The sequence below is a fragment of the Galendromus occidentalis genome, unplaced genomic scaffold (genome assembly GCF_000255335.2).
Source record: "Galendromus occidentalis unplaced genomic scaffold, Mocc_1.1 scf7180000077366, whole genome shotgun sequence".
In the NCBI taxonomy this organism is placed as follows: Eukaryota; Metazoa; Arthropoda; class Arachnida; order Mesostigmata; family Phytoseiidae; genus Galendromus; species Galendromus occidentalis.
The window spans coordinates 42064-58200 of record NW_003805354.1 but is presented as its reverse complement, the minus strand read 5'-3'; the positions used below and the strand labels follow the sequence as shown (position 1 = coordinate 58200).

Sequence of the window (16137 nt, the reverse complement as noted above, 5' to 3'; positions counted from 1 at the left end):
TGAAGTTGGCATCCTTGACACCTCAATGCTCACCCTCAATTCGATGATGCTGATCCTCATCAAATATGGACGGGAGCCTCCACGTTCAGCGGATCCTTCCGACCGTCAGCGTCCGGGGGCGAGCACGAAAATCTATGAGTGGCTGCAGCATCATCGATGTTATTGACTACAACCATCGTGTAAGTGCCTGCGAAAGCTGTATACCGGACCTGAGTCGTGATGGTCGTGGTTATGACGACGGCGACGACAACAACGAGAAGATGACACCACCTCGGTTGATTGGGTTCGAGTCGTACGAAGCGTCCGTGAAGCGACTTCCCGAATTCACCGAATTCACCGATATCTGCATACATCGATCTAGGATCTAGGCGATTCGTCACTCAGAATCGTCTCCTCGAAGCGCACAGACATTATTCATCCAGTTTGCCCATCAATGCTTGCATCGCGGATCTGTTTATTTTTTCGCTCAGCCACGCTTTCGTTCCCCATCGCCCGACTCAGAATGATAATTTATATGCTGATAGGTACTGTAGTCGCGTTAATGCGAATCGACGACAGTCTACGGGTGACTACTTTCGCAAGACGACTTTAGCCGACGATGAGTCGAGTCGCCTGTTTTCTGGAAAAGCTCCCCGATCGAAGTTGGGATGCTCGCGAGCAGCGATGCGGCGACAATGATGAACAATCAAATGCAGATACTACCTGTAGGGCTAAATGAGAGTCGATTCGACTCGGGAAGGCATGCAGGCAGAAAGCGTGAACTAGAGCGAAAAATGCCTCCGGTTCGTTTTCGGAGAAAGAAATCGTCCGCCGACTTTCACGTGTGCTGATAACACCAGATTGAAAGCGGTTCTCTCTTCCCGCCCGCACGCTCGGCTTACTTGTTGTTTTGTTCCCACTTTCCCGCCTGATCCGTCCGCTTATCCGATTTTCTCAGTTGGACCACAAGTCTGTTTGATTTACCTGGTCTCTCTCCACATTCAATGCAATAGATCAACATGAGTCGAGATAATCTGCTCGGTGACAGCTGGACCGCTTGTGTGCGCTGAGCGGAAGCTTACAGAGGAACTTTCTTCCATAACAAATAGCTACATTAGTCACTGTGATTCTGCTGAGCGCAGAATACAGTTCTCGGAATCTATGAGAGCCATGGCAGGACAACATTCGATGTACGGAGTCTCCTTCCTAATTCAGAATCACTGAGGCAAGATATCAAACTTGAAATTCCGGGGCCTAAATTGGCTGTCTGATCATTGGGCTTCGATCTCGAAGGGCATATTGCGATTTGCAGCTCGAAGCCGCGAGGATCGCTCGCCCGGGGGCGTCTCTGGCCGTGCTCTCATTCTCAGATCATTCAACATGTGCTACCGTCGAGTACCATGTCGTGACGAACATGATCATCATAAAGCTACCTTGCGAAACGACCTACTCACGCTCTCGGCCCGTTTCCGGGCTCCTCCGATTCCCTTAGATCCCGATCAACTCCCGTGGAAGCGAAGGTCCGATATACGACTCTTTCCGCCAAGGTCATCGGCTGAGCTAATCCTCACTCCCTCTTCAGTCTCAATCGGAGATCGAACGGAGCTCATGACTCCACGCGAATATTCAGTCTTTTTCCGGCCTCTTCCCACGTTTTCCACGGGAGCGGAGCCGCCTAAACGGCATCGCGAAAAAAAAACACAGCGAACAAAGAACTCGACTTAGTCGAGTGGTCACGGGGCTGTCGCTCGCTAATTTTTGAGACCTGTCTTTCAGCGTCTTAGAGACGTTTTTTTTTGAAAACGCGACCGACAACGATGGCTGAGGATATTTTTGTTGGGCCAAAGCACCTTCTCAGGCAAAAAGCTGGTTAGAGGGAAATCGAGGATTTTACTTGAGCGTCCCCGAGTCCTCGAGTTCACCGCCTCATCAAAAGCGGATGCAGCGGAAACATTGCAACGCAGTCCCTCGAGAAAAATATGGCTCCGTCGCTAATTCAATTCGTTTCACATGTCTCACGACTATTCGATTAGAGGTGGCTCGAATGTCTCATGCGGGTCAGAAACTCAGGGAGCCTGCTCCGAAAGAGTTTTCGAGACGCGGTCTATTAGAAGTAGGATCCTTCAGGAAAATGGACGAGAGGGCTGTGCTCTATTCGTCAGGCGAATTCGACGCGATTGTGGTTTAGAGAGTGAACAAATATCCAATCATTCTCAGCAAGCTCAAGATGTTGTACACATACGCCACACTCGCCGGATCGGTGAAGTGAACTTATTGTTAGAGTTGGAGCAAGAATGACGCTCACCTTTGCCGGCCGAACCGGAGCTCGCTCCGTGCACAAATAACTCTCACTGCGCTCATGAACTTCGACGAGTTCGTCACCGTGTGCCTTCAGGACTTGATCCGGATTTGCATCTGAACTCAGCTGACCGTTTAATTGGGTTCACGTATCCACTCGCTGAGGCGCTCAAGAACTTGTCGGAGCTGTCCTCGATGCTCGGCGTGGAACAAGTCGAGCCGAAACTTCCAATGAGGTAGTCCAATTGAGAAGAAATTACACCATCGACGGCCACTGTGAGCTCTACATCTAATGCAGACCAGAACCACGATACTTTGCCGGCTTGCTCGACTGAACGACTGGCTGGCCGGCCGACTGGCAGCGAGGCAAGAGCTCAGCTGTTACGCGGCAAGAGAAATCACGGTAAGGGAAGATAGCTTTGGGTAGTGGTGAGGGCTCGATCATATGTTGTACGATTTAGCCCTGCGACCTTCGTCATGGTTCGAAGCTGCGACCCAGAGTTTGCGTCAGAGTGCGGGAGGTTGGGATTCGAGTACGGGGAATCTCCCACCCGGGCGGCAAACACGGCTGTGCCGGGAATATCGACCTTCAAACCGATCCTAACTTTTGGAACGAGCATGACAAAATAAGATGGAATGTCTCGCTTCATTTCCTTTTTGATCTTACCCCCTTCTCGAAGCGGTGCGATCGAGAGCTTCGCTCGCTCCGAGGTTCGACGTTGAGCTGGAGTCAATCAGGGAGCCCGACGGTGTTTTCAAGGGCTACTCTTCGATTATAGTCATTTGCATTTAGAGCACCGGCATTGCAGCGTCCTCTGATGCGTCGTCATTTGACGACGGAATAGGAGACCGGCGGGGGTGAGTGAGTCTACCGAGCGGCTTCCTAAGAGAGCCAGATAAATACCTCGGTAAAGCATGCAGTGGGCACCTTTTTACGGGAGCGGGGGACTCTTCCATCTTCCAAGGCGAAGCTTGCGCGTCTTGTTACGTACGACATAAGTCCGGATAAGCTCAGGGTGTGTAGTGTGGAGTTCGGTAGTCTCGGTAACGTGGTGGTCTCCTGTGTCGTTCAGTCGGAAAGTCGGAAATTGCAATTTGTATGAACATGAATGCGTAACCATGACATCTCGGTCCCTCTTTTGAAAGAAATTATAATATAAATGATTCCCATGTGGTCGATTCTTATTATCGACGGAACTAAAAATAACTTCTTTGGAGTCCCCAGAAGAAGTTTCCATCGATGTTTAGGCTCCGTCTGAATCTATGACTTCGGCTGCGTTGCAGAAGAGTTGAACAAACAACGTCCTCTGCGATTATTCACCCGCCTGATTGAGGGAGCTGACACGCAGAATCATCGTTGAGGAGCTCTAGCACTCAGATGACAGGAAACGTGCAGCTCAATATTGGTCGCGAGGAGCTGTAGCGGTAGAGAAATTTTCATAGGCCTCGGGAAGTGCGCTCTCGATGCAATGCAGAGCAGATCCCGGTCCACCAGAGTCTTCCGGATCGAAATCAATGCGGTCCACATTGATCCCAGGAATTCGGATGATGCTGCGAGCTTGGGAATCAAAGCTCGACCTGCTTGCTCGAACCTCATGACGTGGAGCTCGGATTTCCGTGCACCCAAGCGTGAGTATGCATGCTAATATGAATAGCATGGAAAATATGGTATGGTATGGACCACTCAGACTACCTGCAGCGGACTCTTCCTTGGATAGAGTCGAATCATAGATCATCATCATTTCTGACGCGCATTCTCGCGTTTTCCTCTCCCAATCGTGGAAATGTATCGAGACTGGTGCTGTTTTTAGTCTCGGTGCGCAAGAAAAGGGCGCTCCCCCCAGAAAAGTAATGAGATATGCCATCTGTGGAGCGAAATCTCGAGATGTGAATGCATTTTGAAACGACAAGGAGAGGCAAAAAAATCCAATATATGCTTTCCGCTCGGAAGTCCAAGCTCCAAGTCATGCAGAGCAGGGCTCATGGATGCATCCTCTCGATTGATTGAATCTCATCTTGCAAGATGTGAAGAGAAAAACATTCGAGACCTTCCGGAGTCAGGAATGATCCATGAAGTGAACCTATCGCTCATAGCCGTTCCCTTCCCCGTATACCTCAGCACGAGAAGAAGCCGGACGCCGGCCTACCAACAATCATGCTAGAAGTACCGACCATCTGGTGACAGTCCGACGTCGTCAGCCTTAAGGGTGCATTCTTTTCCGCGGGCTTTGCCGCTGAGCGGCTCAGGGAGAAAGACTCTTTCCAGGAGATCGCCGAGTGTCGCTCGGCTTCAAGAATTATCCGAAGACACGTTGTGTTGTTGCCGAAAATTTTTGTGCGTTCTCAGGCCCGAAGGAACATGCTCGGGCGGGTCTCTTCACGGAATGCTCATATCCGTCCCCTCCTTCCCCTGCTGACAGCTCGTTCCTCTACATTGGAGCAGCGGCTTAAGAGGCGCAGAGCGAAGAGATATCGTCGGAAACGAAATTTACGACAGCATAGATAAGGCATCGAGTGAAACCGGGAAGCTCTGTTTTACTGTTATGCGGACTAAGAGCGAAGTACTCGACGGGTCACTATTAGGCCGTAGACAAGAGAAACAACGATTTACGCTGACACTGAGGGGACATCAATCAGGTTTGCAATACGTCGAGGCATGCGTCCGATGACGGATTGCGGAGGGCTTAATTTGCCCTGTTTCGCAGAGCAGTCATGCTCCGGGAGAACCGCCCGCCTGGTGGAGAGAAAGAGAGGAAGTCCACGATTCATCTTGCCGCGCGAGAGGTATGGAGGAGCATTTCTCCTCTGGCTCGTGGTCTCACCGTTAACTGGTTCCCGTCATGACGATGGCGAGGAAATTCGGGCACCCATGAAGGTTGATTCGGTGTTCCGAGCATTCATTTTGGGGGCAAATTATCCGCTGACCGGGGCCCTCAAGCGAAACTGCGGATCTCTAGCAGTCGGGAGCATCATCTGTCTATAGATCGGTGCGGCGCATCGAGAATCGCGTTGTCAATTGTCGAATTCATCGTCACACGATACCGTACTATAGGACCTGAGACGTGGGACATGGATTCCTCGGAATCATCGCCGCTTTGGGATTGGGGCAAGAGCGACGGCTTTCCTGCTGGCAAGCCGCCCCGAGTCCGATCAAAGCTCGCTTGAGCGCTCTTCCACGCGAACCGGAGATTAGCATGTTTCGATTGCAGACTGATTCAAATAATTGCTACGTATTCTGGGGACGAGCTGATCAGAGAAACGTCTAACGGGACCCCGGAACGCGATACACGACGGCGAGCCGACGGACTGAAGCGTAGACGCATGGACAGACGGCACCCTTTCAGTAGAGCCTGTCATCTATCCGAGGGTGTGGTTCCATTCATCGTTTGGCCACGCCCACTCGACGTCCTCATCGTCTGCACAGTCTTCGTGGCCGCCGCCGCCGCCGCCGACGATTTCGGACCGCTGCCACCGGTGTGGGACCGCGGCCAGGGAGCTCAGACTCCATCCTTCGAGTCATCCGTGCTAGACGGATCGTTCCTATGAGACGGAACTCCATTCTGTTCCCCGTGTCGTCCGTCAACGAGCGGACCCGCACTCCTTTGCTGGGTCTACCCGCACCGTTCGACCTGGTGTCATTACAACGATGGCAAAGACCACTGAAAGAAAGGCTCCCAGCGGGGCCAATAGACTTCTCGTGGAAGATATGAGAAGGTGACGCTCTGCTGTGTTTCCCGCAGTCAGTAAACCACCGGAGCATTTGTTTGTCTGGGGACAGGCTTGTTTGCACCACCTCGCGCAGCAATCGTCCGGAGTTCTTCATTCTGACACTCTTTAACAGACAAACTCTTTCTTCGTCTCACATAGCATAGAAAGCGAGCGCGCGGGCTCGAGGAAGTCTTCAGAAACCCCATAAACGGAGAAGCGTGGCGGGATTCCCGAGTGTTCGGAGGTTTCCCACGGCCGACCAATCGACTCACTGTGGCAGCGCATAGGGGAAGGAAGACCGCAAGGGGAAATCACTGAAGCGGGTCCCGACGAACGCAGCTCGGGATAATCAGTTCCGATTTGAAACAAATTCCACCCTTCGAATATATCCTCGACTCATGACTCCAAAGCTCGTGAGATCTCTCACGGATCTGATCGATGAAAGATCCCACTTCTTTCCGGAGAAGTCGGAAGCCTCGATCTGAAGCCCAGCGAGATGTTCAGATGTTCATCACTGATACCAACCTCGTGACAGAAGGTTTCAATTATGTATCACCAACAAGCCCGCGATGATTATGAATAGATTCTGAAATGCTCTCTTTTTCCTCTGTGATTCAGAAAGCAAGGGAAAATAAGGAAATTGAACTTCAGATCAGGTAAATGAATCGGATCCTCTGCATCGATCAGTCCCGGGCGGTGGACCGCAGGGTGATGTCAGCCCGTATTCTTTCCGCTCATATTGGGGAAGCTCCGGATAGACCCTTCGACTCAACACATCGCCACGAAGAGCGTCAGAGCGGGCGTCGATATCAAAGAAGGCGGGACTCGACTCTAGGACTCTACGAGTGTGGCGGCTACTTTTCGGAGTTGCCTGACCGAATCATGGACAAAACTCTCCGAGTGTCGGGAGAAGACAATGCGGGGTCGACAGAGAATGTTCCCCCGCGGAAATCCAGCGTAGGTCCTCGACATTGGTAAGATATGTCGAGGAAAGCGGATGTATTTTCAGGTATGGACGTAGCTCAAACCCGCGTGGGCAAAAGCCACGAGGATTGCTGAGCACATCTACGCTAAGAATCTGATTGATAGTCATCTCATCTGGAGGCAAATGAAGAAATCGTCGCCCATCCATCAAGGAAAGTCGTAGGGAAGAAAGATAAATCAAGTCCCTGGATGCAGCGAGTCGAGAGTCTAAAAATTAATGACGATGTGTCTCATAAATTAGAGCGGGGGAGTTTCCACGAGAGGGAAGAAGGAATATAGAAATATAAATCAGCTGGAATACGTCCATCCCACGCTTCACCTTATTTGGATCCATAAGAATTCGAATACTCCGGGGAACCGATATAACGTCGACTGAAGACTGGGAGAAGCCTGATCTATCCGCATGGGCAGGGAAAGCATCCACCCTGGTCGGGAGATTCCATGGCCCCGAATTCGCATTCTGCAGGACCTTAAGGCTCCGCGAGACTTCCTCCCGTGCAGCTCTGCCGCAGAGATAGCCTGGTCCCAGGATGGCGACTGTCCGCCTGGGAAGTCGCGGGGAAGAGCGCTGCTGCCTCAGACGGCGCGGCGCCCGGGATGCCCTCTCGACTTTAGATTACGAAGGATCGAAGCTAGAAAGCTTCGCTCCATATCGATTTCGAAATGAATCGGAGTGGACCTGGTGGTATGGGGAACTCGGCGGCTTGCATGCGGTTTGCATACGTATTCGAAGACAGGCGTTTCCCGAACACCAGAAAGATCCGGGAGTCCGAGACCAGAGTCCAGCCTCCAGTGACGCTTCTCGCCGAAGGATGAGCCTCGATTCCTCGAAAGTATATCCCGGCTTCCAAATGAGCCGCAGTAACCATTTGCGTCAATTTAAGTCGTGTGGGCGTTACGTTTCAGGTCGGAAGTTTTGAGCAACGATGAAAGGAGCTCCTGCGCTCGCGGGTCCATTAGCTGTTTTTTATTGGTTGCGGGGAACTAGCGAAGTTAAATATTAACGATCGTCATGACCCGGTGAGCGGATCTTTTCTTGTCCTCTGAAATGGAAGACTTAGCATTGGAATGGGGGTCCCCGATGAGGTCCACGATGGCGTTTTTTTTCTGAAGATTTCACTCGTGACTCAAAGAATCTCCGGCATTCCACGGGGAACGAGCTGTCAAACGCTCCGATTCCTCGGCTTGATTTTCCCGGTATCGATTCGACGTATCGCGTATCGTGTCCAGCTACTTTTTGGCGGATCGGAAACCGTAAAAATCGTCGTGCGAGAATTTCGGGATTCAGGACCTGAAATCGAAGCAGCGAAATTCCCGTCTGATCGGCTGCTCAGGAAAAGCTAATTGAAAAAACGAGAAAGGGTGATGCGCAGCTCATTCTCACCCCTCCGCGGTCTCGCATACTCATGACGCTCAATTGTTCGCTCAGTCGAGTGTCCACTCATTCATCCAGCGGCTCTCGTCGTGAGAGCTCGAGACAGCGAGTCATGAAGATGAAGCAGAAAGCTGCCTCCTCAGGTGAAAACTAAGAGCTCGATTAAGATAAGAACTCACAGGAGTGCACCGCAGCGCAAAAAAATGAATGAGGGTGTGGTAATCTATCTGTCTTTCTGTATGCCCGCCAGCCTTCTCGTCAGCCTGTCTAACTGTAAACGGCCAGCCGGTCAGTGGAGCTTTTCGCCTGTCTGCCAGCATGCTTGAGGCAGAAGCACTGGAGGAACACAAAAAAGACAACAGAAAATCAGCTGAGCAGAAAATAGTTCATTTGACCCTCCCAAGGAAAAGAAACTGATGCGGACAGACGCCCACATTGCCACTGGGTGAAAACTGGATGCCTGGCTGACTTTCTGTATCTCGGTGAGCTGCCGGCCGACGCGACGGTGAGGCAGGGTTCGTTTTTTGCTTCTTGCTTTTTGATGAGTCAAGCGATATCCGCCTCGCCTTACTCGTTTCGTTGAGAAGAGCGCAGGCTAGGCATTCAAACTCCAAGAACGGAACGAGAAGGAGCTTTCTCCCATTGCTCGCCCGGACCGAAAGTCGCTAATAGTGAACTTAATGGACCCGGAATTCTAAGCTTCATCTGCGTCGCTTGCCCGATTTCGGTCATTCGTTCTCGTCGGGGTTTCCTCCGCTGCGCTTTGGAAACAAAATGAGAAAACTCTACTGTCGAGAATTCTCTTTCTCGCAGAGAACATCGAACACTCGAATAAGCGAAGCTCCAATGACTCGGCGCAGCTAGCGTCCGGACCGATGCATGTTCCGAAGTCGAAGCTTCGGGAACTTTTCGCAAATTGTTCGACTCTCCCAACTCAGTATCCGGAAGGTTCCGTTGATTCAGATAATTATAGATATTCTACTCTATTTGCGAGTTTTCGGAAGTCGATTGCAGTGTCCATCTGATCGGTGATTTCTCGTGCTATCGCCGGAGAGTTCTTGACTTCTCGCAGCGAGCTAGAGATCCCCCTCTCCCAAGCCTCTGAGGACAAGCCAGATGGAGAGACCTCAGACTGAGAACGATCTCACCGAGGCCTAAAGAGATACATCATTCCGTAGCCTCTGCAAGTGCCCTGCGATCAGAAGCAGTTTTCAGGCTCAAATCGGCACCTGAATGAGAAAGTATCGTCGCACGAATTGATCTTCGCCTCTCATGGCCGTCTGATGTCGGGATTATCTCGGGGGCGATGTCCGTGACATGGCAAACTACAATGTACATGCGAAGCATAGGTCGGCGTAATCTGGAGCTTCCTCATGACATCATCTGCAAGAAGGAATGATGAGCAACGGGACTGTGTCGGCGGGGAGAACAAAATGTTCTTGGACTGAGTGTGACGAGCGGCTAAAAAAATCTGGAGAGGTCATATGTCAGAAGTCGCATTCTGTTCGGGGAGAATGAAATGACGTCGAAAGGGACTGGGAACTTCGAGCGTCTAATCATAAGAACCGGCGTTGAGTATAACGCACGGAGCATGGAACGCGTACGAATGAAACCTCGGAAACCCTCTGAACATTCACTGATCAGAATAACTACATGTATATCGCAGAATCGAAGAAGCTCGTGTGATCCCCGGTAGTTTTCGACCTGGCGCATTCCCCGGAGACGGAACTGCGTCGAATATTTTCGCGAATCTTCCCGAAGAACAGCCGCGAGCCGCAGGCTGCCTCTGACAAATGACGTTGTGCTCCCCTGTATGTAACAGAATTCACTTTGAAATCGAACGGCATGCAAATGAATTCCTCGAATCCATTTGTCAAACCAAATGGGACAAATCCGCACAACTATATCCAAAGCCACCTGAAGGCAATGAATTCGGTCGGAGGATGCATGGGAAAACGTTGAAAGCTCTTCAACCTCTGCGTTCCTGCTTCCGCGTCGCAGCAGAAAGTCTGAAGCGCAGTTTTGGCAAATCTCTCTCCATGCTGTCAACTCCCTCGCTCGAAGGTGAATTGGATCCGGACTCTGAGAAGCTACGTCGAGCCATCGAATCTCACCCCATCTTGGACGGAAGGTCCGCACCTCTCGAACCATACAGTAGATCCTTCCTACCACCACTCCCATCCATCTGGAAATCCTCAGGATGCATCGGTAATGGGGAGCGCACGGCATTATCCTTATCAATCGGGTATGTTTTATTTTATCGGGCGCCGTACGAATTTCCTCAATTCTCCTCTCGTTGCTAGTCATTGTCGGACGGAGGAGAGGATATTGAGGTAGTGTCCTCTGGATACACTCCCACACTGAAAACTGTGAGATCGTCGATGGACCGCATAGAAGCATCACGGCTATAGATCCATTTCCTCAGTTTTGACGCAGGCGCCTCGAAATCACGAGATGTCTCCACTAAGCCAGCTTCGATATTCTGCACTCGATGAGAACAGCCGACAGGGCTCGACCATGGAACAGAGTAGAATCTACAACAATCGAAATTTTCCAAAATCTGACCGCAGAGGCTCGCATGACATGGTACCATCCTTTTCCCATAGCCCGTCTAGGAACTAGAATGAATGTTGACGTCAGAGAATGGGATACTGCGAGCCCTCTAAGCTGAGCCGATTCGACGAATCATAAAAGAGTCCAACAATAGTCCCGTTTTTCTCAAACATCGGAGTCCAAACGACCATGTCAATGTCGCTGATCGCAAAAGGCGCCTACTCTGTTTTATTCATCGGGGAAGGACTTACTTTAGAATTTTTGAGCGCATCTCGCGGAGACTCGGATTTCTGCCGCTTCGGATGTGGTTGACTTGCTTGTCGTGAGGGCTCACTAGAGATTCGAATTGCCAGGAATCAATGATCGGCCTCAACAGCTCTATAAGCACCCTACGCTTTCTATTAGACAATTTTAGTTCTGGAGAAGTCCGCTTCCCCCCCTCCCCCACAGTGCACTTCAGTGAGCCTGTCAGACGATGATACTGCCGGAATCGACTGCCGACGAGGAGCTATTCGTCGCTTTCCCTTGAACGGAAGGAGAATACGCCTTACGAGAATTGATTCGAGACATGACAGCCATCTGAAATGAGATCGAACTCGGGAATTCTGCCGATAGGTGAAGGGCTCAGCGACAGTGATTCCATCAATTTCCATGGTATGTGCGTAGAGAGCGATTCGCTCGTGGGCTCCGTCTGTCTCGTCCATATGGGGTCACATATTCGTGGCCGCGTTTGCTGACCCGGGGCGTTTGACTTGATATTGCTCGAACGACTACTGCTGCTGTTTTTTCTGCCGCCCCTTGAATCGCTGAGGCTCCCAGGAGAATCTTTCCCTTGAAGACCTGCTCGGGTTCCGCCACCTTCGCGGCATCTGTATAACGCAGAAATTCTGCAATCATCCCCCTGAGACTTCCGGTTATCATTCCAACTCATGAATCTGGAGGAGGCTTGTCATCATTTCGTTTAGATGTTCTGCAGAAAAAATTATGCTCCCTATATTATGTGAGCAACCGTGATGGATGCCTCCGTCGATCAGACCCATCAGAGACTGTCGAGGGAAAGTCGCCGTCCGAGTTTGAGACTTTATGAAACACTTCGAGCCCTTATAGGAACATGTACTGAGATGATGCGATGCACGTGACCTTCGGAATTCCGGAGTAAAGATCAGTCCTCGGAAAGCTGCACGATGTCTAGGACTATCCGCCATTCTGTAGCTCGGCTAGAAATCGAGAGGATGTTTCACATTAGAGAATGGAGATCTGCAAGCTATGCAGATTATCACATATCATAGAGAGGCGAAAATGGTTGTTGATTTTCGAGTTTCCTCTGGAACGACCATGTGGGAGTGTGGCACCCAACGACCATGAGTTTTCCAACCTTCGATTGCAGCTATTCAGACACCGAAGTCATCCCACCGCCAATCGACAGCATTATTCTGATGACTTATACATATGATAATCGAGCGTTTCGGAACCTACATGTTAGGCTCGATATGCATTGTTGATTGAGCCGAACCAGACGGGAAATCGCCTTCCGAGTCTCATCCGCCGAGGCGACGCTGTCTGTCGAACCAGTCAGTTGTTGGAAAGCTTCTAGCACGGGCGAAAACTCACGTCGCAGCAGATCTAGCAGAGGTTCGGGGCTCTGCTTCGCCGGTGATCGGAGGCTCGTCTGAATGCAGTTTAGTAAGATAATGAGGACTCGGCTCGCTTCCGGAACTCATCTTTCAGCTGTCCCCAAATTCGAAACGCTAGGAATTGCCCTAATGGATGGTTTAGGGGGCGAGCTCGGAAAATCCCAGAAGCCCTCTATCGAGTTCAACGCCATCCGCGCTGCCAAGAGCCCATGGGACTACATATAGAAGAGTCGCCAAGCGCGACTGCCGTCCGGTTTAGAGTCGACGCTATTACTCAAGAGGAAAATCCGTATAATGGAAATCGATTCATGACATGGCAACCATTTTAAATTTAATAGGGTTGGAGAAGTCTGGTAGAGCGTGAGGGCTCTCGCGTAAGTAGTTTCATAAATCCTGCCGCTATGTGAGCCACAATCTATGAGCTCTCAAGCCCGCCATTCCCGGTCGTATGGGTTCACTAACCTTTGGAGTCGCTAGAGGACTCGGAGCGTTTGGTTTGATGTAGCTTGAACGACTGCTGCTGCCGCCGGTGTTTGTGTCACTGATAGAGTTGCTATTGCTCCGAGGTCGATCTGCTGGATCGTGAATTTTCAGCTCCTTGACGCGATCCGCATACCGGAGCGTGTTGAGCGTATTCTCGCAAAAGTTCTGTCCGGGAGATATCATGGCGATCTGTCGGGAAAGGACGAATAGCCTTAACTGAATTCAGGTTGGCTCTCACGCGGAGGAAACATGTTATCGAATCATATGTATAGGGATGACTTGATGATCGGATCCTATTATATCTGTCGGAAGTGCTCCCGGGGAATGAGCAGGCGAATCTCCCGGGATCTTCGTCAAGGTCCCATGCGGCTCCGCGAGACTCCAGATTCGATGGGAGCCCCCGATCGATAAGAGAGCAAATAATGTCCTCTTAGATCGAGAGCTCTCATGAAGGTGCGCATCTGGGAAACTACTCAGATCCGAGATCTTGCATTGCTTCGTCTACCGTACTTTGGCAGCACCTCGTGATATCGCTTACCAAATTACCTACCATGCAGGTTTTACTGCGGTCGCCGACGAAGGAATCTTTGAGGACTTGCGTCAGTTTCGATGCTCTGAACGGTAGATGGGCTCCCTGTTTGCCTAACGCGCGGATGCACTCCTTCAAAGCCAAGAGCGATTTGTTGATCTCAGCACCTTCGATCTGGGTCTGTCTATCGGCGCTTATGGTATCGGATCCCTTCTCGTTTCCAGCGAGATCCACCAGGGATAGTCGGCCAAAGAGAGAGGTCCTGTCGACGAAGTTCTTGTGTCAACTGTGAGTCTTTTCGAGAGCGCTTTCTCGGTATGGATTCGAAAAGAGGCGTAACTTTCCGCCCGGAGATCAACTCGGGAAATTCGCGCCCCTGTCAGAGCGGATAGCAGCCGTGAACGATTCTTTCCAGGGAAAAATTATCATTGAGTACGCCGGTTATGTAGCCCAGGGATACGTGCGCATAACGCTCCTGGGTCGGTGAAATCCGTGCCCGTCTCGGCGATTCCGAAACCGAAGGCTCAGATGAAATATCTCACGATTGTCCAGCTAGAGGCTCCTCCAATCATGGTCTGCTCCGTAGATTGATTCCTGAACGTGACCCAGACCAACTGCCGGCCTGAACGTCTGTCTTTTTGATTGAATGCCGACTTGACTGCTCTCATGATGGCAGAGCAGGCACAATTGGTTGTTCCATCTCTATCATTCTCATCTCGAGATACAAACCAGTACTGGGACGAGAACCGCGATTGCCTTCGCTGCATCCCATATTTCCCTCATCGATCGCATGTCGCCACGATTTTTTCGCTGAAGGCATCGGTGCATAGCTAGCGATCAGATTTATCTCATCGTTCGCAGCTTAACGTAGGAAGCGAATCGTAATCCCCATGCCTCGAATATGGGACCGAAACAGGTAGGGAATAGACCGGATTTGAGAAATGACTCACCCATCAAACAGAGACACTTGCAGGACTGCGTGGGACCTCGAAGAGCTTTCATTACCCTTCGTTTGAGAGGAAGTTCGAGAAGCGTTGCCCTTCTGGATGAGTTCCAACATTTCGTCTTCGTCGGCCACTTCAATCTCCGTCAATCCGACAACTACCACTTTCTGTCGATTGTCTTCGAGAATTTTCAGTTGAGCTTTTTCATTCAACAAATCAAGTACCTGCGACGAGATTGAGATCCCGATCAGATTCCTGTTCGCTCCTCTACGGGGTTCCGGCTGAAATGCTCTTTCATCTGCCATCTCATCCGATTCAGGTATCCGTCCTCCCCCACGGGTTTGGGTGGAGATATACTTGTAGAGTGGTCTGCACAAATTCGAAATCGTACCTTTGACCCGTAGATTTCGAAAAAACTTAGACGGACTTCCATCAATTCGCCGGCTCTCCGCACCATCTTGAAGATGTCCCCAGCAGCCAAAGAATACAGACCCTTGATATCGGCCTGACCTCCCATCGTGTATGTTTTCCCTGAGCCTGTTTGGCCGTACGCGAAGCACGTCGCCATCGAGCCGTTGAACATTGCTTTTATGAGAGGCAGGGTTGTGTATCTGCAAGATCGACCCTGAAGTTTTTAAACTCTCTCACCGGTTCCACTCTCATGTATCGTGTTCCATATTCTTCCTCTTATCGGCAGCTGACCTGTATACAAGCAGATTATCGCAGTCCTCATCGAAAGCGAGATCGAATCGGAATCGATGGTTTTCGATGCTTTTACTCAGATCGAATTTAACTTTCGGCTCGTGAACAACCACCGAAACGACATCTGCAGTCACAATGTCAACAACACGTTTGGCAAGCTCACGCATGCTCAGAGGTCGTTTCCTCACCGCAACGCAGATGCTGCCTTCTGATTCTCGGAAGCTCAGCGATTGATTCTCACGCAGGGTCGCTTTCAAGGATCTACTCGGAGTGAAGCGTCAGTTAGGAATGAAACCCATGGGGCATTGAGTGGAAATCGAGTGAATTGTGAGCAGCGGAGCTCTCGAACTCGCAGAATTCCCTACACAGATACATGATAGGTTCGTGTCGATCATGAAGCTTCATAAAGCTAAAATTCAGTCTGCAAGCGTTGACGTGACCCCCTTTCGCCCCGTCCGAACCCCATCCGTGCCTCAGCTATGGCGTCAATGCGACGCGGCTCTCGATTCGCTGTGAATAGTACTCACTGAATCATATCATAGAGAATCTGATTTTCACCATATTCGCCTCGAGCCTGGATGGCGCGATTTTCTTTCTCCTCTTGCAGTCTCCTCCGGCGTTCTTCCCGTTTCCGATTGATGCTCTCTATCTTGCGGAGAGTCGTTGAAGCTTTCTCGCCGCTCCCACTGCCTGCTCTGATATCGTCCTCGACCGATTCCATGATGACGAGCTCTTCGATTTTCCGTTTGTGCACTTCGAGGTCACCCTTGGTAGACGTCGCAATTCTGTTGTTATTCACTTCGATGTTCGGGAGGCTGCTTCGTTTGTTCGAGCTCGTTCGTGCGAACAAACTCTTCTCCGCTGGAAGGGGAACACGCTCAGACGTGGAGTTTTTCCGCCGCACGGAGAGCCTCCTGTTGCAAACATGTATCGGGCTCGGGAATGCGA

General features: G+C 50.9%; 1 protein-coding gene across 1 annotated transcript in view; it reads right to left on the bottom strand.

Moving 5' to 3' along the window:
* The window catches only part of LOC100898030 (kinesin-like protein Klp10A), a 37597-nt gene that overhangs the window by 20396 nt on the left and 1064 nt on the right, over positions 1-16137 (bottom strand). The window contains exons 3-8 of the mRNA XM_003742308.1: positions 15717-16050; positions 15190-15450; positions 14879-15098; positions 14494-14711; positions 13565-13805; positions 12994-13203 (exon numbers count right to left, since the gene is read on the bottom strand). Coding sequence (XP_003742356.1) covers positions 12994-13203; positions 13565-13805; positions 14494-14711; positions 14879-15098; positions 15190-15450; positions 15717-16050 — 1484 coding nt within the window. The remainder of the gene's footprint in view (positions 1-12993; positions 13204-13564; positions 13806-14493; positions 14712-14878; positions 15099-15189; positions 15451-15716; positions 16051-16137) is intronic.